Below are 27,500 nucleotides of genomic sequence, written 5' to 3' on the forward strand. Positions count from 1 at the left end.
ACATTCAAAGCAAGATGTTTCATTTTTGTGATAAAATGAGTCAGACTGCTTGAGAACGTCTCGCCCGAACCCATCCTCACCATGTCTCTCCCAAGCTGTCTCGCCCGAACCAAGCCAAAAAATTCCGGCCATTTCCTTTGTGGAAACACACTCTGGAAAAACCATTGTTATGTCATCTCCCATTACGTCATCAAGTTGCTTATTTATCCCAACTTGTGTGAAGACCGTGTTTATAAGCCAGGCATTTCTCTCGGTTGAAAATCTCTTCTGTTTGATGGTTTTTTTCATTTTTCTCATCTTGTCCCAATGGTATATGACTGAGACATGAACTATCTTTCATCTGACGAAGAAGATAACCCATCACAATATTGGTAAGTTTGTGTTTGTGTGTGTGTATTGTAAAGTCTGGCTTCCTCTGAGAATGATGGTGAAGCAATTGATTATTAATTAAATCATGATACGACTTATAATTATTGTAATTTTTTTTTCTAACAGGTTGTCCCCAATAAGAACATCATTAATAACTGATGTTGACAATGAGTTATTTGAATATCACGAGGAATGGATAAAAATGAACGACTTCCTTGAAGACATTTATTCGTTTCGAAATTAACTGAATGATATTGTTGCGGTTTTCGCGCCCGCCGGCGTGCGAACGGCCACGTAACTCGAATCGCGGCACGTCGCCCACCGGACGGACAATCCAGTCGTGACCCTCTCGGACTAACGCCGGGAACCAGTCACGGGTGGACCTTTCGGTCTCACCGCGATCGAGCCAATCAGCCCCCGCGTGGGATAGGGTTGCTCGCCAAATTCGAACTACCTAAGTACCCACGCGGAGGGTAGACCGGGCGATCGCACCTCGCCGCAGGTCGACTTCGGACACGGGCCACTTAAGCGACCCGTTCCGTACTATCAGAATAACCGAGCGGTGTTATCGTCGACCTCGACGGTTCGATTAATTATCGGGCGTATTCAGCCCACTACCAACCCTTTACGTGAAGCAAGATGGGGATTCAATGGGGGAAAAGACGAAGCGAAGCGGGAGAACAGTTCAACAATAAAGCACATTTATTCTCGGCACACGGGAAGCACACAAATACAATTCCACCAAATGCACACAAAAAAAAAGAAAACACAATTCCATTTACACAAAAAGCAAACATAAAAGTGAAAACACAGTGCAGAGCTAATACCGACTACCGAGCACACGGCAACACTTATACAATTCTACTTCACAGACGGCGCCGACAACACATACCCAAAACCAAGGAAAAGAAATACCCCAAGAATGAGGTAGGCCTGGGGCCGAGACCGGGTCGGGCCTACCCGTCTGGTGATGAGACGCGGAGCGGCGATGGCCCCGCAACCCGCGGGCCTCGTGGACAGTGCCTGGCAGGGGGTGGGAACGGGGCCCCCTTGGTCGCACTATCTCAGCGCGGGGGGAAACAGGAGGGGGTTGCTGATGCTCGGGGTATAGAGGATCTTTATTATATGCGACGAGCGTCTCCACCTCGGCCAGGTCGCGCTGTCGGACTCCCTCGGGTGCAGCTTCCTGCACGACGCGAGCACCCCCTCGTCTGGTGTCGCCGCCTTTCCACAGCTCCGTCCCCTCCGTTCCGACTCCAACGCACACGACGAGCAGCTCCACCGCCCGCGAAGTCTTGTCCCTCTGCTTCCGACTCTCCTCTTCTTGACTCTCCGACCTCGTTCTGCTGACTCTCTCGTTCCTCCTTCGCCCGACTCTGACTGACGAACACCGTCCTTTTATCCCCCCGTAACTTCGCCTTTGACCCCCTCCCTTTGACCTTTCACCTCGCTCCCCATTGGCCCGAGAAAAAGTGGGCGTGAAGGCTTTTTGATCCACAAATTTGCATATATCGATCGTCCTGGAGGCGGGGCCAAATCGCCCCTCGCTCACCGATTGGACGGCAAAAAGTGGGCGTGTGTCGTTTTTGATCCGTTTTTGAAGCAGAAAATCCGTGGTTTTGTACACGCTGTTCGACGTGCGCCCTACACGAGTCCAGCATCGGTGCCCATGAGTGGCGCGAGATGACGGTGATGCGATGGTGGCGAGTTGTGACGGTAAAGGTCATGGCGGTTGTGGTGAAGCGGTGGTTGTGGTTGGTGGTTGATGTTGTGGTTGTGATCATGGCGGTTGGTCCAAAATAAAGATAGTAAAAGAAAAACGGCTATCCTAAAGAGTCGCAGCACGTATAAATGGCATGTATTCCCACTAGACAACGGGTTTGGGCCTAACTACACATGCACTTACCGAGATACCTCACCTAAGGGACCTGAGTGGTGGTTTGCGAATCTGGTAACCACAACAATATTATTGTTGACTGGAAACAAGTACTCACACGTCCTTTCATCTTGAATGATCCAAGTCCGAGGTGAGAAATTATCTGTGTGTGTGTGTGTGTGTGTGTGTGTGTGTGTGTGTGTGTGTGTGTGTGTGTGTGTGTGTGTGTGTGTGTGTGTGTGTGTGTGTGTGTGTGTGTGTGTATATGTGTGTGTGCATGTGTGTATTTGTGTTTGTGTGAGTGTGTGTGTGTGTGTGTGTGTGTGTGTGTGTGTGTGTGTGTGTGTGTGTGTGTGTGTGTGTGTGTGTGTGTGTGTGTGTGTGTGTGTGTGTGTGTATCTCTCTGTCTCTGTCTCTGTCTCTGTCTTTCTGTCTTTCTGTCTCTCTGTCTCTCTTTCTGTTTCTGTCTGTCGGTCTCTGTCTGACTCTTTCTGTTATCCTTATACACAATCTTTTATTTGGTATGGTTGTAATTAATTTAAAAGTAATACCACAACTCGGTGGTAATTTTTTGACTACTTGCTTTTTACCCCTCAGCCTGAATTGGGCTGAAAAAGGGGTATTGTCGTCACAGGCGTTGTCCGGCGGGCGTCCGGGCGTCTGTCAACTTTTGGTTTCTGTCAATTTGGAGAACGCCTTGTCCGATTAAATCCATTTTTGCAGGGTGTGTTGGGGTTGAGTAGAGGAAGGTTCCTTTCGAAAATGGGTGCGCTGCGATTTTCAATGTCGCCTCCATGGCAGCCATCTTGTCGTCACAGGTGGTGTCCAGGTGTCTTTCAACTTTTGGTTTCCGTCAATTTGGAGAACGCCTTGTCTGATTAAATCCATTTTTGCAGGGTATGTTGGGTTGAGTAGAGGAAGGTTCCTTTCAAAAACGGGCGCGGTGCGATTTTCAATGTGGCCTCCATGGCAGCCATCTTGAAATTGGTTTTCGTCAATTTAGAGAACGGCTTGGCTTGTCTGATGAAATGCATTTTTGCAGTGTGTGTCTTGGAGTTGAGTAGAGGAAGGTTCCTTTCGAAAATGGGCGCGCTGCGATTTTCACTAGCCGCCACGGTAGCCATCTTGAAGTCTGATTGATTTTCGATATGACGTCCAACGTGCTCTAACTGACTGCATCATCGTGATATCACTGCTTCATTTTACAATGCATGGGCCGAGGGGTTACGCCCGCTTTGCGGAGCTATTTTTATTTTACGCATTAAAACTGAATCATACATGGGTGGTGAAACAAATGAATTTTGCAACCTTGAATGGGAAGATGTTGAAATTCCATGGGGTGATCACTCATTTCAAACTTGTTCCAGTTTAAATGCTCATCTGGATGAAATGGACACAAAACTCGATCTTCTGGAGGTAAATGTTATAATTATTATTTTATTAATATCATAATATAATCATCTTGATATACCCTAATTGTTCTTTACTCTTTGTTTTGAACAGAATATGTTGATTGAGTTTCAAAATCAGAAGATATCTGAAGCAGACTGCTGGGAAAGATCGTTCATTCTCGCAACTGAATATTTACCCAAAGAAAAATGTTTAATATTTCCAATCTTGATGAATTATATTTGCTTTGCTTTCAGTTATTTAATTCTTAATTATAAAGAAAGTGTAAAGGAGTGGGAGGGGGGGTAGGTGCACTCTCCCAATGACCCACCACCCCCTCATCTCACCCCCTTCCCTCCCCGTGTGTGTGTGGGGAAGGGTGGGGGTGGGATGAGGGGGTGGTGGGTCAAAAGTGAGGGCGCACGGGGGTGGGGCTTGTGTGGGTGGGGGGGTGGGTGGGGCTTTTGTGGATGGGTGGGGCGTGTGTGGGTGGGTGGAGCTTGTGTGGATATTGTTTGTATGGGTGGAGCAATTTTTTGTAAATTAAATAAACATGTTGTGTATGGGGAACTAATTAACTACTGTAATCACTAATTATGTGGATATGATGAATGTGGATGTGGCTTATGTGGGTTCGGTTTGAGTGGGTAGAGCTTGTGTGGGTGGGGCGTGTGTGTGTGTGTGTGTGTGTGTGTGTGTGTGTGCGTGTGTGTGTGTGTGTGTGTGTGTGTGTGTGTGTGTGTGTTTGTGTGTGTGTGTGTGTGTGTGTGTGTGTGTGTGTGTGTGTATGTGTATGTGTGTGTATGTGGGTGGGTCAATGCTCAATGTGGGTGGGTGGGGCTTGTGTGGATGTGGCTTTTGTGAGTGTGGCTTGTGTGGATGTGGCTTCTGTGGGTGAGGTTTGCGTGGGTGGGGCTTGTGTGGGTGGGGCTTGTGTGGATGTGGTTTATTGGGTGGGGTTTGCGTGTGTTGAGATTGTGTGGGTGGGACTTGTGTGGGCGGAGTCAAAAGGGGCGGAGTTTAAAAAGGGGCAGAGTCAAAAAATTTCGATGTCTCTTTGTCTTTTGTAATTCCTGTGAATAAAATGAACCTAAAATCTCTTCCCCTTCTAAATCATATACCTTATAAGTCCAAGGAACTGTATCTATTACATCAACAATTTTTAGAAGTTAATTTGTCCATCGCTTAGTATAACCTTTTTCGGTCATCTCTTCGAGCATGAGCTAATAATATGGGTGTCGATGTCCTTCGATCTGTCCGTCCGTCCGTCCGTCCGTCCATTCACAATGAAGTTGAAGCGGGAGATCTGGTCATTCGTGATCCTGATAGAGGTCGATGAGATGTACACGATGGTATGACTTTCAAGGTCACGAGGCCTTTGAAGTTACGAAAATGACGATTTTCAAATTCTATCTCCTCCGCCATTTCTCAAGCGATCTTGAATTTGATTGTAGCATATGAATCTATGGGACAATATCTAAATATCGTCAGGCTGGATTTTCGATATTCGCTTTCGTTTTCGTGTTACGTGACTTCAAATTTGGCAAAAAATGTGAAAATGACGATTTTCAAAATCTATCTCCTACATTTCTCAAGCGATCTTGAATTTGATTGTGGCATATGAATGTATGGGACAATATCTAAATTTGGTCAGGACGGATTTTCGAATTTCACGTCACGTGACTTCAAAGTTTGCAAAAACTGCCCTACCTTCAGGAAGCTACATATTCTCTACTGGGCATGGTAAAAGTTTGTGAATGATGTCATTGCATAGCAGCTGACCTTGTCTTTCATGTCCATTCAAAAGAATACCGATATCTTCGAATACATAAAGTCACGTGACTTTGAATTTTGCGAAAACTGCTTCATGTAGTTGCAAAATGACAATTTTCAAAATCTATCTCCTGCATTTCTTAAGGTATCTTGAATTTGATTGTGGCATATGACTCTATGGGACAATATCTAGATTTGGCTTGGCCGGATTTTCGACATTCGCTTTCGTTTTCACGTCACGTGACTTCAAAGTTGGCCAAAAATCCCTCCTGACCCGAGAACACTACACCCTAGTAACAGGAACTCATGCTTGTTTCTTGCAGAGATGACCGTCACTCCCGCACGGGTGTATTTTTCAAAATGAGATTTCCACCTGTATATTCTTACTATATCACCAACTTTTAACTTAGGCTTTCTGACATTAATCTCTTTTTCATATTCTAATTTTGTAAATGTTTCTGATGGTTTAGTGTTCGTTGAGGTGTGAATCGTATCATTATACTTATCTACAATGTCCTGACTTAAAGATAACCATTGTTGAGAACCGAGTTGAGTGAATTTTTTATATAGTCTCTCTTTTAAAGTGCGATTGAATCGCTCAACAACAACTGCTTTTCCTTCATTAAAGGTGATGTATAATATAATGTTGTTATTTTAAAGAATATTCATAAATGTTTTGTTGTAGAACTCTGTACCCTCATCAGTCCACAATGTTTTAGGTTTTCGCTTACTTTTATTAAATATCTGTTGGAAGGCTAACGTGTGCATTCCCGGTTTTGCTTTTCAAAGGGACAACCCACGCATATCTACTCCTCAAATCAATAACTGTTAAAGCATACTTGTACCCCTTATCATAATTTAGTTCAATTAAATCAGCGGACCAGATATAATCAACTTTCTTGGAATAAACCATCCTTCTCTGAAACTTTGTGATTATTGGTTTATGTAATTTATCAGCTAATTGCTCTTCAATCTTAATGGCATCATTAGAGCCTATACGTTTTTTGAATTTCCAAGCCCAAGTTTCAATTTAGCACTGATCATCTTCTTCACGATGAACCTATTAACTTTTTCTCTCAAGGTTGGATTTTGTATCAGAGACAAATTATACATTTCTCTATTGGCTTTATGTTTTTCTTCCAATGTTGTGATATTTCCATAATCAATATCGTGCCTCATGCACACTTCATAAACCCTATTGATAGCTTCGTTCCATGGTTTAGGATTGTCAGCCTCATCTAAACTTTTATTGAAGTTTGTTCCTGGACCACAGAAAGAATTCCATGGTAGATGTAATTCCCCTGGTATTCCAGTAGTTGTAAATTTACTTCTTGATAAAAACTTTTGTATATCTCCCCCATGTTTGTGTTTTGAGATAAATTTACTCTTTTTAGAGCACTGATTGTTGGTGGACGTTAAAGATCCCAAGTGTTTTGTGAAAAATCGATTAATTATCCCGGACACCCTGAACAAATTTCAAATTCCTGCCCTGACTTAAGGCCCAGTCACACCTTGACGTTTTAGCCAGCTTCTGCCGATTTTTGAAAGATTTGTCTAAAACGCTGGTACACGTCGAATATGCTATGGGTAAGTTTTGGAAATATTGAGAACACGCTGAAAAACACTGCCATACGTCGTAGTACGCTGGCTTTCATCGTAGTACTTTGCGGTTGTCCTCAAATTTTAGCACGCTTGAAATTTTATGACTTATGCCAGCGTATGACTCAAGTTCTGCTATGCTGGCCATAAGTTGTTGGTACGTTATGCGATCGTTGACACACGTCGACACACGTTACTTGTAAGTTAATCATAAGTCGAAACACGTCGAGGTAATGTTTAGCGTACCCAAAACTTTTTTCCAACCTATGAGTTACGTGTTGTAGGCATGTTACGCGATCGTTGACACACGTCGACACACGTTTCTTGTACGTTACTCAGAAGTCGAAACACGTCAAGGTAATGGTTAGCGTCAGTGTTCCAGACTCCCTGTTTTTTTTTCTTCGGTATGACGGTGATGTTGACACTGATTTCTAGTGCGGTTATGATTTAAATCGTTGAGCGGCAGCCTATTAATTGTATTATATTATAACCGTGCGAGAAATCGAAGTGTCAACATCACCGTCATACCGAAGAAAAAAACAAAAAAAAAAAAACAAGGAGTCTGGAACACTGACGCTAACCATTACCTCGACGTGTTTCGACTTATGAGTAACTTACAAGTAACTTTTGTCGACATGTGCCAACGATCGCATATCATGCGTACAACTTATTCCCATCGCATGCGGAACGTGTGAGGCATACGGCAAGTACGTCGTAAAATTTTTAACACGTTTAAAATTTCAAGACGTACTCCACTTACTACGACGTATGATAGCGTACTTTAGCGTTCTATTCACGTATACCAAACTTACCCATACCGTATTCGAAGTGCGCCAGCGTTGTAGACGCATTTTTCAGAGGTCAGCATACGCTGGCAAGATCGCCAAGGTGTGACTGCGATGTTGACACTTCCATTTCTCCGGCGGTTATGATTTGAATCGTTGTGCGGCAGCCTTTTAATAGGCTACGCCACGTGATCGTCGGCGATACGTGCAGCGCGCTATTCATAAGTTAGACTATCGTTGGGCATAGGTTGTGAACAACGCCAACAGGCTAAGCATTCGTTGGTATAAGTTATCTATAAGACAAGAAAAGTTCTGTGTCCGTTACTAATATGTTATGCATACGACCAACTCGTTATTTCTTTTATCTTTAATTAATTATCGTTATTAATCGTTATTAATCTTTAAAAAAAAACAACAAAAGTTCAGCGTAAGCCAGCGTTTTACATACATTTTGATACGTTGCCATTGCTGGCTAAAACGTCAAGGTGTGACTGGGCCTTTACAACTGGAAGGCAATGACAAACCACCCAGTGTAACCCAAGCCAAGAGGCTGCTTCAGTCGCACCGACTCTCTGTAACAAGTATGGTGCAATGGATGATGATGATGATGATGATAATTAAAGTTCATTTATTTTATTTCCATGGTAATCAAGAAGGGTCAATTCTAATAGGCAGCACCATGTCCAAGTTGATTTGTAGTGAATGGTTTAAGCTTTAGCGATGCTGCATTTTCAGAGACTAACATTTCAAAACTACTGCAGTGAAACATTTGCTCGTGATTTCTCATGATTTTTTTTTATTGTCTCATTTTGTACATGCATCACGTTTCTGTCAAAGGCTTTGAGCATATGCAGGAGGATTTGTTATCACTTTTTGAAACAAATTTGAATTGACAATTTGCCAAGCCAGAAAACGATTAATCATTTGAAGCCGACTTTTTCATCAACTTGCCGCATTTACAATCTCCATGTTAAAGTGCAAGACTTATCCTTCTGCCATCTACAGACCCAACTAACAGTAACGAATCCTTATATATTTCCTGAATCTGCAAAGTTCTATAACCATCTGTAGCCATGTGATTCCATCGAGAAATTGTTGGAAGGATAGCACGGTGGAATCATGTTCTCCTCTTTCCTATCCAGGCTTTTTGATTCTTGGTGATTTATGATTTGATTACAAACTGTCAAGCTGGTGTTTTGCAGGAAGGGTATTGCGTTATAGAGCTTGCCATATTTTTTAGAGGAGACATTTGCCTGACTGTCCTGACTTCTATCATCTGTTCAAGGACTTTATTGATCCCATGATATATTTCAGAAAAAGATTGGCCTTTTGCGAGTCGAGTAAGTAAGCAATATTTCAAAATTTCTGGCTCTGGGAAAGAAATCTACTGTAACTGACCTTGCAACCAGAAGCCTGGTCGTATGGGCCACAGACAGTTGTAACCTACAATACAATTCACACAAAGAGGAACATAGCTCATGCATATAAATTAATAATAATCAAAATACACAGTTAATAGAGTTTGACAGGTATATGGTCGACTGACTGGTGTAGCACACTCTGCCAAGAAACTGCTTCCACAGAACACTCTGTATCCCAAAGGGGTCATGCTGGGCGGTTTGCTGTCCCTCTCCCAGCAGTAGTTAGTGTAGGAATTTGGAATTTGTTTATGGTGCCAGTGATAGCTCGCCTACTCTTCACAAAGGGTACCGTGGGATTTTAACGTCCAACAACTAATGCAGTCAAATAAGATGTCTAGTTTAACATCAATCCGAGGAACGACACACTCATTGATGAATCACCCCATCTGTGAAACACCGGGATGACAGTTTATAGCTGGTCTGGATTCAAACCCAGGCGAGACAGCTTCGAGGTGAGTGTCAGCTCTACACTATCCTGTCAGCCCTGTTATATAGCCATCTTTGCATCGTAAGTAGAAAGGTGTATGTAATCTAATTGTAAAAACATGTTTTTGGAATCCTCTGATGAGTTAACCTTCTTTCCCAACTTACTTCCACAGGTGCGTAACGACTTGACAAGTGAGCTCGAGAAGGCAGACATCCACATTGCCGACACAGAAAGCTTCTCAAATGACCCTTGTGCCAGCATACGAAAACTCAAGGTTTATTATTCATTGTGTTTTTCTCTTTCACACATATATGCTCCAATTAATACTTCCAGTGCTTGGCAGTGTTTTGACGTTCTCAGAAACAAAGTAGAGCTGTTGTTTTCTTCTTTTATTTTTTACTTGACAATTCTTTTTCTTCTTCACAAAGAGTCAAATCTACCTAGTGTGTTTGTTGTGTGCAAGCAGTCTTTGTAAAATGGATGAAATTGATAAAAGCAGCATTCAGAAAGAGGAGAGGAGATGAAAACGATGCAGATAAGAGGTGGGAGAAAAGGGAAATGTGTTGGGTAATGTTTGGAGTAAGAAGTTAGGGATTGGGGATTCCATCAATTTCTTTGTGTGTGTGTGTGTGTGTGTGTGTGTGTGTGTGTGTGTGTGTGTGTGTGTGTGTGTGTGTGTGTGTGTGTGTGTGTGTGTGTGTGTGTCAGTGAGTCCGCATCTGTGAGTTTTCACGCAGACAAACTTTCATGTCGCTCCCCCGGGTAGCCTATTTTAATATTGCGCCCAAACAGCGTAAAGCGCTGTTTGACAAATTTGTCTCATGTCACCATAAACTTTTAACTTCTAGTTTAACCTTATGTCGATGTTGTACCTTCAATATGTATTCTGTCAAAGTTAGCTGTGCCTGATCCTGAGTGTGCATTTGCCTGCACCACCTGTGCACCACCTGTAGTTTGAGGGATGCTGTAAGGCCACTGGGCTCGACTCGCATTCTCAGTCAGCCTTTGACATAGTTCCACAAAGTTGTTTTAATTGAACTATGACATTTTAATGTCCAATTTGCCATAAATTTATTATTATTATTTTTCTTCCTTGAATGTGTACAATGTCTCAGGTAAAGATGATTAATCCAGTGTTTTACATTGTGTGTTGTCTCTTCACACCAAGTCTGTGTCTATGTGTTTGCTGTCAAGGGCCATACCTTTCTTATCTCTACTCACTATAAAGGAGGTGTGTCTTTATGATGGGTATTGGTCTCGTTCACACTAAGTTATTTCATAATAATGATTCCACAGGTTAACTTTTACAATCTATGAACCATTAATGATGTATTTTACATGATAAACAGTATATGGTAGTGGACATTTATTGGGGGAATTTTGACCCTCATATGTTCCTGAAGGAGCACAAAAAGTTATTGTAGTGGTGCTTTATTGGTCAGCCAGTCAGTCAGTATGTGTGTGAGTGAGTGCACACTCGTTCTCAGATATGCTGTAATCTATATCTTGTCATGCATGCAATATGTCAGTGAAGGCCCTTGAAGAAGCAGAGATAGATCAAAGATCAGATGGAGAGATAAAATTGAAATTTTCATTGGAGTACAGTGGCCTCAAGTTGCAATGAACTGAACAGAATGGACCACGTGGGGGGAGGCCTTCATCCTGCAGTTGACTAATTATTGGCTCGTCAAGTTAAGTCAAGTGAATGTGTATATGTGACTGAGTACATAGCGAAGAGGTATTTGTCCACATGTTTGACTCGTCTCGTCAGGGTTCATATCCCTATAGAAAAGGATACCGTTGGAAACTGTTGTCTTCATGCATCTCAGGCAGGGCATTGTATCATAAAGTTTGCTCTCTTTGTGGAAAGGAGGACTAAGCAAGGTGTGCCATCTCCTGACACCACCTTGAAGATGCTAAAGATTCCATGGTGTGTTTCCCAAACAGTAGAGTAGGTCATTGCTTGCCTGTACCCCGATCAAATCCAAAATGTTTGTGCTGTCCACACCACTGGTGGCATCACCAACATAAGTATGTCTTGATGACTAACTGCCACTGTGTTGGCTCAAGGACTTGAAAGGTCAAATAACAAACAGCTCCTGAGAACTAACTCAGCCCCAGAGATGACACGTTTGGAATGTAATCAGAGGAATGATTCATGGCCTGCTCGTCCAAAAGTATTCATGGCATTTTTAATATACACAAGCAGATGGAACAGCCATCTGAAAGTGCTCTGTGAAGCATTGTGCGCCTCCGCATCAAAATATTCAAGTCAATAAAAAATGTACTGGTAATTCAATGTTATTTTGAGACAAATTACAAATGTCCATTGGAAACGTTTCTGTCCCTTTTTGTTCTTCAAACTCTTGAAACTTATCAAAACGTCCTCCTATGCATCATGGCTTGTTTTCATTCTCATTCGAGATTGTTAATGTTTGCTTTGTTTTTTAATTTTTTTCAACTTTAGTTCACATTCAAGAACTCTCCTTTGGTTCAAAAACAGAAATCACACCTGTGTAGCCTTCACTTTATTGGGTGACTTACCAGGAAGTTTTAACTCGTATCTCATGACTACTTAAATGATAATTATTTACAATTGAGGTAAACATTTAGTGTGTAGACTTTTCGGATTTAACATCTTTGTTCAGAGCTCATCATAATAATACCATTCCTTTCGTGCCGTAAAGGCACATAGGGCTGCCGAGGCAGTTTCATTGGTAACAAGTACAGTCCTGGACAGGTCGCCACTCCGACGCAGGTTACCCCGAATGGTTATTACCCCAGTACACTGGTGCTCATTTTGCTGACCTGACCCCACCTGGCATTAATGCAATGGTCGACAGGGGCTCAAACTCAGGACTCTGAGGTCCTAAGACAGCCAGCTTAATTCAGAGTTGTTCTCAACATTTTATGACTTTCAGTTCGACCTTTTAAGCAATGTTTACAAACACTGTGTAGGACGTGTTCCACCAGAAGTTCTCATTTTCCTCCTCCATAAATTGTCCTTCAACTTCAGAAAAAGAGGTTTCTTGCTCAAAATGGAGGAAAATATTTGGAGGCTGAAATGAGGAGGAAAGATGGGGAAAGAATGAGGTACTGCAAGAGCACATTGTCCCTGAGAAGGGTTACGTCAACTGTTACATCTGTGGTAATCGATTATATATTGTGAATCATGGTTTTTATCCGTGTGTTTGTCTGTCTCCCATTTAGGGTGGCCGTTTCCCTTGCTGCGTTAGAAAATCTCAACATTCACTTTTAAAATGACGGGAGAACAGGCAAAAGTAATGTTGATGTAAAATTTAATTTTGCAAGCAGGATATTTTGCTTTCGTTTCAGACAAATTCAACATCTGCTGCCCAATGTAGTACTACCATTTTGCGGTGGGCCGGTATAACTGCCTTAAAGCTTTGGCTCTGAGTGAAACCAAGAGTTTAACATAATTAACCTTTTTAAAGTCCGTTAAATAGTTTAAATTGATTGGTTAACTTAAACTTTTCCCGTCACTGAGGACAGATACTTTTGCCTGCATACATAAAAAGGACCCAATGCTATCTACCACCAATATAAGCCTTTTCGCTGATCTCATGGGGACCTCTACCATGTCCCGATGTATTCTGCTCGTGAATGAAAGAGAATATGGATGCCTTATTTTAGATCATTCTTTGGGTAGCTCTGCAGATATATATTTTCAAATTTTTTATACATGATTGAAAGCTCGTAGTTGAGCTGCCACACACATACGTATACAGACAAACGTACATGACACAACACAACACTGTTAGATGAGACAAACACAGCCACTGAGTTGTGGTGGAATTGCCGGCACTTCCTGGGGTATTCTGGGTATCAGTGACGTCGCAACAATTGTGCCACCTTTCTCACCGCACTCAGCAGGGGATTTACAAAGGAGGAATTTCATCCTCCCTGTGGATTCCAATATATGGGGATTGTCCTTGCCATTATTTTTAATGCTGAACTTCAAGCAAGGTCACAGCACGTACCGTTTTTAAAGTCTTCGGTATGACTTGGCCGTGGTTTGAACCGTCGACCTCCCGGATATGGATGCTCTCACCATCACACCACCGAATGTGCAAGTTAAATTTTTTTTTTCAAGTTAAAATCAAAATCTTTATGTAAAAACACAAGTTTATGAGGAATTAAATGCTGAGATCTGGATGTGCGTACATAAGAGGCATGATTAGTCAAATTATTTCTTGCTTCTGTCTGTTAAGCTTTATTGTCGATAATTCTGTCATTCATCCCTTCTCTTTCGATCTTTGCTTTCCCATTCTTTGATGTTGTTTTTTTTAAAGGAACAACCTATCAAGAACCATAATCTAAATTGCAAACATTTGTCGAGGTTTCATGGACTCTCAAATAAGGTGGCCACAAACATCGAAGCTATGGTGAAAAAAATAAATACGAAGTTGTGGAAAAAAAGGAAAGCTTTTCAGGAGTGATAAAAGGGTTAGTCACACATGGTTGAACTTGGGGTGTGTGTGCATGGCATGCAGTTTCTGGTGAATTACAATAGGGCACGACTTCAGAGAATTTGTGAATTGGTTCAGAAAATTACCTGTGTTCATTTTCAATCCCAGGTCATGCGCAGCCCACGGGACCAACTTTTCCTTGCGAGGCAGTGAGATTGTCATCACATTGGCCTTTTACTTTGCTCGTTTTAAGGGCATTGGGCGTTGCAGTGGAATAATCTTACATACGTTATTTGTAAAAGGTTTAGAAAGAGCAAAATCTGCATTTACTGTTATTGCCAACTATACCACAAAAAAACGAAAACATTAATGTCACAGAAACTATGCACCTGCAACAGTTTTTAGAAGAGTCATTATGGGAATGAAAACTTGGATTATTTTAAAAAGACATGTTGTAAATGTTTTTCGAATATACAGTATGCCATTTCTGCAAAAAATATTGTTCTAAAGTTATTTTATATAAATATAATTCCTGCATGTTAACAAGAAACACCTATTTGAAGATTGTTTGTGGCTGGTTATGTCACGGTTGTCACCGATGGCCAAAACTTTAAATAGAGGTAAATGGGGATTACTCTGATGTTTTACATGTTTAAGAGACAAATAGTACTACAGCTAGTAATGCTGATAGGGCTGGCAGGATGGTCGAGAGACACGCACACTTGCCTCTGTGCTGTCTAGCCTGGGTTTGAATCTCGGCCCAGCTATAAACTGTCATCCCAGTGTTTCATAGGCAGGGTGATTCATCAATGTGTGTGTGTGTGTGTGTGTGTGTGTGCGTGTGTGCACGTGCTCGTGCGTGTGTGCACGTGCTCGTGCGTGTGTGCACGTGCTCGTGTGTGTGTGTGTTTGTGTGTGTGGGTGTGTGTGTGTGTGTGTGTGCGTGTGTGCACGTGCTCGTGCGTGTGTGCGTGTGTGCATGTGCTCGTGCGTGTGTGCGTGTGTGCACGTGCTCGTGTGTGTGTCTGTGTGTGTGTGTGTGTGTGCGTGTGTGCGTGCATGTGTGCGTGCGTGTGCTGTTCTTTGGATGAGTGTTAAATGGGAATCCCATCTGCTGGCATTAGTTGATGGGTGTTAAAAATCCCACTGTGTCCTTTGTGAAGAGGAGGCGATCTATCGCCGGCACCATGAAAAAATTTCAAATTCCAACCCTAACCTACAGAGGAAACACAGCAAATAGTCTATTGGCCTGAAGAAGCCAGCTGTAAAATGGGTGAAATATCACCCTTGACCAGGTCTGCTCTTGCTTATTGCTCAAATCAGCAGTCGATCTAGCTTACTTTTGGTTGGAAGTGCCTTCTTCTTCTTTTGGAATGTTTAATCCCAACCACCCCAATCATATACCCATATGACCAAGTGCAAGAGTATGAGTCCAGTTGGAAATTTATTAGTTGAGACATAATGAAAAAATAAGTCATTATTATATGAAAGCAAAAACACTTTCAAGGGATTTCCATGAACCCTTAAGGACATAACAGCACTTATTATAATCTGAAAAATCAAATCTGGCTTTACAGAGAATCAATTATCAGTGTGACTCCCTTTTGCCTTGACAACTTCCTCGACTCCATTTGGGATTGATTTAATTAGCTCATGAATTATGTTTGTCATTATTTTCCCAACAGTGTTGAAATGCACTCCAGAGCATAGTCAGACTGCTCACATAAATTTTATCTTTCTCAAATGTTTCACCCTGCATTACCTGCCAGAGGAGAGTGTATTGCATTGCATTTGGGTTTGTCTGTTTGTTCGTTTTTCTGTTTGTTTATGTTTGTTACTTGGCAAAATCTTCGATTTTGTCAAGTATGTTGGTCTGTTCCGTTTGTTGGTTTGTTTGTCTGGTCGTCTACAGCCCAAACGGCTGGACCAGTCGTTCTTAATTTTTTACACCTGATAGGCAATCCACCTGAGACGGTCCGCGTCCAAACCCCGTCTTAATCGGACTAAACGTCACGACGTGACGTCACACAACGTGAAAACACATTTTTGGACATAACTCAGTGACCGGAAGTCGTAGCGACTTCCTGTTGACGCCAAAACAAACTTCAATGGAATATCTAAATGTTTTAAAATGCATATTAGTACAAATTATGCACAGTTTTTGCAAGCATATGACGTCAAAGTTGTTAGCTATTGGCGTGATTTAAAAAAAATTCTATTCGTTCTGCAGGTCACAATTCTTAACCGATTTGGATGAAATTTTAACAGCTGATAGAAATCCACAGTGCAGAAAGATATGTGACTTTTGGTGATGTTCAAGATCAGGATCTGGATTCTGCATCACTTTATATTATCGCCCATTATAAACCAATGGGGAATTTTGTGAATTACACATGGCTATTTCTCAAACAGTTTTGCACTTTTTATATTCTAACTTATACTGTCTATTTATGCATGTAATATTAACATGTGTAGAAAGTTTGATCGAAATTGACCCAAGGTCAAGGTCAGGGTCACCCAAAACATGAAAAACACACATATAAAATACATATTTTTGTTTCACAACATATTTCAAACGTGATAACGGGATCGTAAAGCTGGTTGAAAAGCAATGTTCCTTGGTATTTTCAAATATTTTCTATGATCAGAATGAAGGCAACAAGCCCCGATGATAAGTTGTTGAATGTCACATGGTGGCTTTAAATGAGTTGTGAAAATTTTCAATCTGCTGCCATTACCATGACAACGCGGGCCTGATAATTGTTGTTTGTGACGTCGCGTCATTTTATTAATGTACGAACAAATAAACACCACCCATTCCATGACATCACAGCTTGGACCACCACAGGGAAAGGTCAACTAATTCGCCAAGTGTCGTGCTAAGCACGATTTTTCATTTGTCTGTTTGTTTGTCTGCACAGAACGTGAGTATGTTTTGCTCTGCAACCGCTTGGTGGATTGACAAAATTGTCACCAGAGGAGCGACTACTCATATACAATGTTTCAATGATGATTATGACATCCTCGGTCACATGGTGTGGCAACCATGTTGGAAAAAAAGCTTTGTACCTCTGTATCTCTGAAACCGCACCATGGAGAAAATTGAAACTCGGCACATATGAAGGACTCCACATGGGGAATAAGTATGATTTTTTTTAATGATGGCATAGATGCCTTCGTTATCACGTTGTAATTGCACATGTAGAAAGTGATATCCGATCTGTATGAAAAATTTTGTGGGGCAAGGGAAGGTAAGGTAGCATGATGGGAAGAGAATGCAAAGTGAGGGGAGGGAAGGCAACAAGAGTGAAATGGAAGGAGGTGTGAGGGATGTGGGAGGCAAGGCAGTGCAAGGGGAGGGGAAGACAGCATGAGGGGCGGGGAAGGGAAGGCAGAGTGAGGGGCGGGGAAGAGAAGACAGCATGATCGGAGGGGAAGGGAAGACAGCATGAGGGGCGGGGAAGGGAAGACAGCATGAGGAGAGGGGAAGGGAAGGCAGCGTGAGCGGCGGGGAAGGGAAGACAGCGTGAGGGGAGGTTAAAGGGAAGACAGTGTGAGGGGAGGGGAAGGGAAAGCAGTGTGAGGGGCGGGGAATGGAAGACTGCATGAGGGGAGGGGAAGGGAAGACAGCATGAGGGGAGGGAAGGGACGACAGCGTGAGGGGAGGGGAAGGGAAGGCAGCATGAGAGGCGGGGAAGGGAAGGCAGCATGAGGGGCGGGGAAGGGAAGGCAGCATGAGGGGCGGGGAAGGGAAGGCAGCGTGAGGGGCGGGGAAGGGAAGCCAGCGTGAGGGGAAGGGAAGGGCAATAAAATGCACCCAAATGGCAACATTTTCTTTTTAACCACCGGATTCTATACAAAACCAGGCAGGAGCATTATGAGCATTGAATACCCACAATATCCACCTGGCAAAGGCCTGCCTGTGTGTATGCATGCTCACAGATGCAGCAACCTTTGCACAACTCCGGTCGGCTCACTTCAAATTTGATTCGTACATTCTACCCTCTGAGCAAGCAGTTTTAAATTCAAAACAAATCCGTCAGTCCTCAACAGTCCTCTTAACAGATGGGGAAGGGGTTGGGAAGCAGGAGAATGGGGGAGGAGTAGGGGAGAGAGAGGAAAGGGGGATGGGGTGGGGGAGAGAGAGAGGGATAGGGTGGGGGGGAGAGAGGGATAGAGTTGGGGGAGTGAGAGCGATAGAGGTGGGAGAGAGAGGGATAAAGGTGGGGGAGAGAGAAGTATAGGGGTGGGGGGGAGAGAGAGAGAGAGAGAGAGAGAGAGAGAGAGAGAGAGAGAGAGAGAGAGAGAGAGAGAGAGAGAGAGAGAGAGAGAGAGAGAGAGAGAGAGAGAGATAGGGGTGGGGGAGAGAGGGGGATAGGGGTGGGGGAGAGAGGGGGATAGGGGTGGGGGAGAGAGGGGGGATAGGGGTGGGGGAGAGAGAGGGATAGGGGTGGTGGAGAGAGGGATAGGGGTGGGAGAGAGAGAGGGATAGGAGTGGGAGAGAGTGAGAGGGGTGGGATAGGGGTTGGGGAGAGAAAGGGATTGGGGTGGGGGAGAGAGAGAGAGAGAGAGAGAGAGAGAGAGAGAGAGAGAGAGAGAGAGAGAGAGAGAGAGAGAGAGAGAGAGAGAGGGATAGGGGTGGGGGAGAGAGAGGGATAGGGGTGGGGGAGAGAGAGGGATAGGGGTGGGGGAGAGAGAGGGATATGGGGGGTGGAGAGACAGAGAGGGATAGGGGTGGGAGAGAGTGAGAGGGGTGGGATAGGGGTGGGAGAGAGAGAGAGGGATGGGATATGGGTTGGGGAGAGAGGAATATGGGTTGGGGAGAGAGGAATATGGGTTGGGGAGAGAGGGATATGGGTGGGGGAGAGAGAGAGGGATAGGTGTGGGGGATAGATAGGGGTGGGGGGAGAGGGATAGGGGTTGGGGGAGAGAGGGGCAGGGTGGGATAGGGATAGTGGTGGGAAAGAGAGAGGGATAGGGGCGGGAGAGAGTGAGAGGGGTGGTATAGGGGTGGGGGAGAGAGAGGGATAGGGGTGGGGGGAGAGGGATAGGGGTGGGGGGAGAGAGGGATATGAGTTGGGGGAGAGAGGGACAGGGGTGGGATAGGGATAGGGGAGGGAAAGAGAGAGGGATAGGGGTGGGAGAGTCAGAGGGGATGGGAAAGAAATAGGAGTGGAGAGTGAGGTGGGGGGGAGGGGGGGTGATTCCAGCAGAATGTGATGCCCACTTTAACGTCCATCCGAGAAATGGCACACACATTGATGAATCACACTTCCTGGGAAACAACGAGTTGACAGTTTATAGCTGGGTAGGAATTCAATTCCAGGCTCGACAGCTTAGAGCGAGTGTGCGTACCTCTTGGCTATCTTGCCGTGATGTGGCGATTCATTGCTTTATCACAACTGAAAACATTTTTTACTTATTGTAATCATCTAATTTATTTTGCCTTCCTTTGAAGAGTGCTCACCAAATGGTTTCAACAAGCACCCTAACAAAACAGTTGAAGAAAGTTTTAAAAACGAAAAATGTAATTTTTTTATATGTATTTATCTATGCCGAAGTGACGGGTTGTATAATGAAAGAAGATTGTACAAAAAGGGTAAACATGGTGTAAAATATAATTGCCCATTTTCGGTGAGCCAGCCACCACTCGATGCACCGCAGAACAACTCGGGGCGAAACACAGGTGAGTGCCCCCTACACTTTGTTCAAGTCGATCGGTATACAGTGTTCAGTACAGTATTCACTGGTGTCTCACAGCGTTTATAAGCATTATAATGTTTCCAGTGATTCGTCGACATGATTATCAGGCATCTGATAATCAGATAATATGAATGAGGAAAGTGGGAAAAAAACTTTATCATTAAGTAGGCCAAAAAATATTAGCGAATTACGACCCCATCAATGGAGAGCGAGATGTCCAAGGATGCACATGACAAAGGATATTATTAAATAAGGCCGTTAATTCTCTTCAAAGGGAGTGTTTTAATTAAGTAAAACAACCAATTTTCACTCTTGCACTTCTTTGGAGTTCTCTTGGTGTGCGTGCAAAGTTTCACACATACTTTGAGAACTCTAGGTTTCATAGTTTTGGAGATATGGAGGAAACACACACACACACACACACACACACACACACACACACACACACACACACACACACACACACACACACACACACACACACACACACACACACACACACACACACACACACACACACACACACACACACACACACACACACACACACACACACACACACACACACACTGACATACATTGACATTTATTATTATAGATTGAGCTTCATTGTGTCTGTCCAGGCAATAATATTTTTACCATCTGAGCTTTTGTCATCAAATCTTCAACAAACCTTCATTATGAGAATATGGAGAACACGACCATTTATCAATTTTACTTTTTTCTAGTTTTTGTTTTCATCAAGTTAAGTTGAAGTACAAACTGAACATCAATGGGCTTTGCATTTTCGGATGCTTTCACGTTATTGTTGCTGTTAATGTTGTTCAATATAATACCCATCATGCTCTGGCTAATGTGTCTCTTGTTTGAATTGCAGGAGGACGATGTTCGAATTATCTTGGGGCAATTTAATGAGAAGATGTCTATCGAGGTGTTTTGCTGTGTAAGCCACCGTCTTATATTCTTTGTCAAAGAATATTAATTGTCAACTCGTAGTATTGTTTAATTTGAATGTATCTACTTCTGCTTCGGCAGCAACTTGATACGTATCAGTTCACTTAATTTGAAAGATGCAATGTAAAGCTTCCACAAAATAATTTGACTTTTTAATTGTTCCATTGCTTCTCTGACCATCCATTCACTTTGTTGCCACAGGCTTACCAGGTGAGTATGTATGGCAGCAAATACCAGTGGGTGATTCCCGGTTGGTATGCCAGGCATTGGTGGAAGAGCCATGAAGCAAAATGCTCTCAGAACCAGCTGCTGACTGCTATGGATGGAGCCATCACTGTTGATTTTATGCCCCTCAGCACTCGCTCAACACGTACCATCTCTGGAATGGTATGTGTTTTTTTAGCCCATCTCCCGTGAAGCGGGAAATGGGGTTTTGCATTTGCATTTGTGTGTGTTGTTTGTTGTTATCTCCATATGCGGGTTTCAGAATGTGGAACAGAGCCCTCCCAAGTCACGAAGTGTGTGTGTGTGTGTGTGTGTGTGTGTGTGTGTGTGTGTGTGTGTGTGTGTGTGTGTGTGTGTGTGTGTGTGTGTGTGTGTGTGTGTGTGTGTGTGTGTGTGTGTGTGTGTGTGTGTGTGTTAGGGTTAGTCTCCACCATTTACAACACAGTATTCCTGTTCCCACGTTTTCCAGTGCAGTAAAGTGTTCTGAATTATAAGCAGAAGGTATGTTTTTGCTTCATCCACGAAACCCAGGTTTTGTTTTTAATGCCTATACAGAACTATCAGTTGTCTATACACTATATCTAGTGCCCAACTGTGTCTGCGGACATCCTCCTGCAGTTGGGTCACTTCTTATTAGGAGGTTGGTGGCAGGATTTGCACTCCGGCCACCGTAAAACCCTTCATTCCGCAAAACGCAAAAACGCAAAAAAATCTGAAAACCCACTCCGTGGGAGTACCTCCTGTGCAGCTTCCCTTCGCAGGGCAGCTCACCGGATGACGGGATTGGGGCAAAGCCTTCGGGACCCCCAATCTTTGATAGGAGGGAAACCATGGGGTAACATCCCTGGGTCAGATTGCGGGAGAGTGTGTCGGAGTGGTGCTGAGGTGTCGTCCACCAGACGGCGGTCTCCTTCGGTTAACCTGAGGCGGTCCCTTCGGGTGGGTGCCTGGAATGTCCTATCCCTAAGAGAGGATGATCACCTGTCTCTGTTATCATCTGAGCTCAAGCGTTTGGACATCGGGATTGCAGCTCTCTCTGAGGTTCGGAGACCGGATTGCGGCGAGATAATGGTGGGTGGTTACACCTACTATTGGTCTGGTCGCTCTGATGGTTACCATACCCAAGGAGTTGCTGTAGCTGTGTCCAATAAGCTGACCCCAATGATAATTGAGGTAACACCGGTCAACAAGCGTATTATGAGATTAAGGATTCGTCACTCCTTAGGTGTCATTTCCCTGGTCTCTGTTTATGCTCCGACTGAGGCGAGTGATCTCACCGTGAAGGATGCATTCTACGCCACACTGAAGTCTGTGGTTGATCAGTGCCCCAGACGAGATATACCTCTAGTCTTGGGGGATTTCAATGCATCGACTGGAACTGATAGGGATGGTTATGAGGTGTGTGTTGGTCCCCATGGGTCAGAAACTATGAACCAGAATAGCACTAAGTTCCTTGACTTTGCAAGAAGTCATGGACTTAGGGTGGCTGGTTCATGGTTTCAGCGCCCACAAGCTCATCGCTGGACTTGGTATTCCAACGCTGGCGGTGTGGCAAAGGAGATTGACCATGTCCTCATTGACGGTCGTTGGAGGATGATCCAGAACTGCAGGGTCTACCGGAGTGCTCAGTTCTTCAAGACTGACCACAGGCTTGTTATAGCAACTCTAAAGCTGCACCTTAAATCCTGGAGAATGGTACCATCCCAGCCTAGGCTGGATGTTGCCAAGCTCAAGGATGAGAGAGTAGCTGAGGAGTTTGCGAACAGGCTGAGTGGACACTTGGGGGGTCTGGGTGCTTTGGGGGGTCCTGAAGAGTTGTGGAGCGCCTTCAAGACCACTGTCCTTGATGTTGCCGGTGGATGCCTTGGAGCTCACCGCAGGGCAAAGAAGAATTTTGTCTCTCAAGGGACACTGGATACCATTGACCAGAGTCGCAGGGCCAGGCTGAATGGCAAAAGTGAGCTGTTCAGGGAGCTGAGGCGTAAAACTGTACATGCACTGAGGGTGGACAAGGAGGCCTATGTGCGAGGAATCTGTGAGGGGGTAGAGCATCACCTGTGGACAGGTGATTCTCGTCCCGCTTACAGGGGAATTCGCGCATTACGTTCATCCAAGCCCATCCCTTGGAGCACTGCAGTTCGAGCAGAGAGCGGTAGGCTCTTGACAGAGTCTGAAGTGAAGGCCCGCTGGGCCGGTTACTTTGAGCGGTTGTACCGGGCTGATCCCCCAGCTGTCGAGTTGGACGTCAAGGGTGTTACAATCCCTGTTGCTGACCCTCGAATCAACTGTGGTCCACCTTCGCTTGTGGAAACACGGGCTGCGGTGAACCAGTTGAAACGGGGCAAAGTTCCAGGGATCTGTGGCATCCATGCCGAACTTCTCAAGGCTGGTGGAAATGCTGCACTCGTGTCGTTGCATGCAGTTTTGTGCTCTGCCTGGAACACAGGCATCATCCCAACTGACTGGAAGAGGGGCCTTGTTGTCCCTCTCTGGAAAGGGAAGGGTGATCGCCAGGACTGCAACAACTACCGAGGGCTGAGGCTGCTTTCAGTGCCAGCAAGGTCTTTGCTCGAATAATTCTTGATAGGGTCTGCCACCATCTGCTTGAGCACCAGCGTCCAGAGCAGTCAGTGTTTACAGCAAAGAGGTCAACGATTGACCGTGTCTTTGCTCTTCGGTCCTCACCGAATGCAGATGAGCGTTTCGGCAGGGGCTGCTTGCAGCCAATGTTGATCTCTGCAAAGCGTTTGATTCAGTGAATCGGGATGCCCTCTGGAAGATTCTTGGTTTTCATGGGGTGCCACCAAATCTGATCAATCTGATGTCTGAACTCTACTCTGGTACTGAGAGTGCTGTGAAGTGTGGTGGTACCATCTCTGACTTATTTCCAGCTGTTACTGGAGTTCGTCAGGGATGTGTACTTGCCCCCACACTTTTCAGCACTTGTATGGACTGGATTTTAGGGAGGATGTCGGAGAGATCAAGTTGCGGTGCATCGTTTGGAAATGTCAAGATCTCGGACCTTGATTTTGCAGATGATGCAGTCATCTTTGCGGAGACTTTAGACATCCTCTTGGGGGCCCTCGAGGTGCTGAATGAGGAGCCGGAGCCGTTGGGATTACGGGTTTCTTGGGTCAAAACTAAGATCCAGGCTTTCGGTGACATCTTGGATGCTGCTGTCCTGTCTGTGTCTGTTTGTGGTGAGGATGTTGATGTCGTGGAGAGATTCACTTACCTTGGCAGTGATATTCATGTCTCTGCTGGCTGCGAGTCAGAGGTCAATAGACGTCTGGGTCGGGCCTGGGGAGTCATGGATTCACTGGATCATGGGGTGTGGCGCTGCCGGTACCTGTTGGGGAGGACGAAAGTCCGAGTCTTCAGGTCCTTGGTACTTCCAGTCTTGCTCTATGGGTGCGAGACTTGGACTCTGACCAAGGATCTGAGACGGAGACTTAATTCCTTTGGTACCAGGTCTCTTCGGAGAATCCTTGGCTGTCGCTGGTCGGATTTTGTGTCCAACGAGCGGTTGCTGAGAGAGACTCGGATGAGATTTGTTACTTGCATAGTCCGTGAGCGTCAGTTGCGGCTGTATGGACATGTGGTTCGTTTTCCTGACGCTGATCCTGCTCACCAGATTCTCTCAGCGAGGGAGTCTCATGAGTGGAGGAGGCCAGTGGGCCTACCACGTGCCTCATGGTTGCAACAGGTTGACCATCATCTCAAGGAGATGGGGATGGGCCTGGCATCTGCCTGGGGGATGGCCAGACGGAGGCCCCTGGAGTACCGGCAGAAAGTGGACGCAGCGACGTGCTGTTCTGGCACATGCTCCCATACCTGACCTGACCTATACACTGCCAAAATATAGGTATGCCTGAGAAGAACAAGGTGCTTGCTAAGAACAAGATCACCCGTGGGGAAGTTACTCTGCGAGTATGTATATGTCACATATATGTGTATCTATAACATGTGCAATATGTCACGTATAATATGAATCTATATAACCTGCGCAATGCCTGGTGTTGGCTTAGCAGTTAGGGTGGTGGTTGGGATCCTTGGGAACTGTGTTCGAGCCCCATTTTCCACTGAATTAACACCAGGGGGTTGACTCACCGTGTCATCCTTCCAAGGTTGGTGAAATGAGCACCAGTATATTGGTAATAGGGGCACTGCATCAGCGGCATAGCCACGCCCCTAACCAATGATGCAACCACCAGCCAAAAAGGCAGCACACGATGGGAACCTGTGCAACATGTCATGCATAATGTGTGTATAACTTGTGAAACATGTCACGGATATGTGTGTATATAGCATGTGCAATATGTCATGCCTAAAGGGCCGGTCACACCTTGACGTTTTAGCCAGCGATGGCAATGTATTAAAATGTATGTAAAACGCTGGCTTACGTTGAACTTTTGATGTTTTTTTTTTAAAGATTCGGACGTATTCATAGCGACTTGGTCTGATGTATAACGCATTGGTAACGGACACAGAACGTTTCGTTGTGTTATAGATAACTTATACCAACGAATGCTGAACCTGTTGTCGGCCTACACAACCGATGCCCAACGATAGTCTAACTTAGGCATAGCGCGTTGCACGCATCGCCGACGATGTCGTGACGTAGCCTATTAAAAGGCTGACGCACAACGATTCGAATCATAACTGCCGTAGAAATGGAAGTGACAACATCGCGGTCACACCTTGGCGATCTTGCCAGCGTATGCCGACCTAAGAAAAATGTGTCTAAAACGTTGGGGCACGTCAAATACGGTATAAGTAAGTTTGGTATACGTGAGTAGAACGCTAAAGTATGCTATCATTCATCGTAGTACGTAGAGTACGTCAATAAATTTTAAACATGTTCAAATTTTTTGGACGTACTCGGCGTATGACACACGTTCCGCATGCGATGGGGATAAGTTTTACACATGATATGTGCACGCTTACACACGTCCACAAAGGCTACTTATAAGCTATTCATAAGTCGAAACACGTCGCGGTAATGTCTTTTTTACGCGAAACCTATTTCTAACTTATGTTTGACGTGCTTTGAACCAATTCTTTACGTAGTCCCAACACACATCGACGTATGTAGACGTATTCCAATGACGTCTTCCGGTCGACAAAAAAAAAAATAAATGAACGTGTTTCTAACTTACAACTGCCATATAAAGACGTGTTCCCAGCGATTTTGGGAATTGGTATGTAAAAATGCTGCTCATAAAAGGGGAACCCAACAGTGTTTTCGAGTCCTTTTTGAGTCGATGTCCATGTCAGCAGTAACAGTATCAGTATCAGTATTAGTATTAGTATTAGTATTAGTAGTAGTTTGTTCATGTTGGCAGTAGTAGGTGAGTGTGAGGGGGAGGGTGTGGGTTATGATGGATCGTCCTTGCGTCCGCGTATCCACGGGTAGGAGACATCTTTTCACCATTGTTCGAAGTTCTTCGCGGCTAATTTTTTATGGGGCTTTTTCAACAATGAGCTATAGCTTGTTTTTACGATTTAGGTCTATTCATAACAGGTTGGACAAATACACAATGAACTAATAATGTGCATAGAGCGCTTTGATTACTTATAGATACGATATACCAACGAATAATTATCGTGAAGCCGGCGTTCACAAACTATGCCCAACGATAGCCTAACTTATCCATATCGTGCGGCAGTTTATCTTTGCCGGTGACGTAGGGTTTGCTATTCATAGGCTGCCACTCAACGATTTAAATGGCTGCATCTCCACTATTGAAAGTAGACGCTTGCCTCAACAATTGGATTTTTTTTACACTCAACGACTTTTAAACGGTACCACTCAGCTATTTTCATTGTTTACAATGAACGATTTAAATTGCTGTCACTCGCCTTTGTTTTTTGACGCTGGGGTTTTGAAATTTGAAGCGTTTCTTCTGAACGTGTTAAAACGCTCAAACTCGACTATTTTAAATAGACGCCGCCGATGGACAATTGGAATCATATCCAAGCTAGACATCGAAGTGTGAACATCCTCGTCATGCTGAAGAAAAGTTTGAAGAATGCTGCAAATAAGTGTGCTGGCCGTGGCCGTGGACGCTGACGCAAGGACGATCCATTATACCGACGTCTTTCAGCCTATGAGTAACTTAAAAGTAACGTCTGTCGATGTGTGGCAACGATCGCGTAACGTGCCAACAACACGTTAATCATAGGTTAGAAATAAGTTTCGGGTACGCTAAATATTACCTCGGCGTGTCTCAACTTATGATTAACTTACAAGTAGCATGTGTTGACGTCTGTCAACGATCGCAGACCGTGCATACAACTTGTGGCCAGCGTAGCGGAACGTGTGAGTCATACGCCGGCATACGTCGTGAAATTTCAAGCATGAAAAAATTTGAGGACAACCAAAAAGTACAACGTTTAAAGCCAGCGTACAACGACGTATGGCAGTGTTTTTCAGCGTGCTCTCAATGTTATCAAAACTTACCCATAACGAATTCAACGTGTGCCAGCGTTTTAGAAAAAAAATTCAAAAATCGGCATATGTTGGCTAAAACGTCAAGGTGTGACCGG

General features: G+C 44.3%; 1 protein-coding gene across 2 annotated transcripts in view; it reads left to right on the plus strand.

The window, feature by feature from the left end:
- Window positions 1-27,500, plus strand: part of LOC147028309 (gamma-aminobutyric acid type B receptor subunit 2-like) — a 262,838-nt gene that overhangs the window by 228,747 nt on the left and 6,591 nt on the right. For both annotated transcript variants that reach the window (XM_085878595.1, XM_085878596.1), the window contains exons 5-7: window positions 9,812-9,913; window positions 20,650-20,715; window positions 20,928-21,113. In XM_085878595.1, the coding sequence (XP_085734721.1) occupies window positions 9,812-9,913; window positions 20,650-20,715; window positions 20,928-21,113 (354 nt within the window). The remainder of the gene's footprint in view (window positions 1-9,811; window positions 9,914-20,649; window positions 20,716-20,927; window positions 21,114-27,500) is intronic.

The sequence above is a fragment of the Eptatretus burgeri genome, chromosome 4 (assembly GCF_056783735.1).
Source record: "Eptatretus burgeri isolate ZD-2024b chromosome 4, Ebu_testis_v1, whole genome shotgun sequence".
In the NCBI taxonomy this organism is placed as follows: domain Eukaryota; kingdom Metazoa; phylum Chordata; class Myxini; order Myxiniformes; family Myxinidae; genus Eptatretus; species Eptatretus burgeri.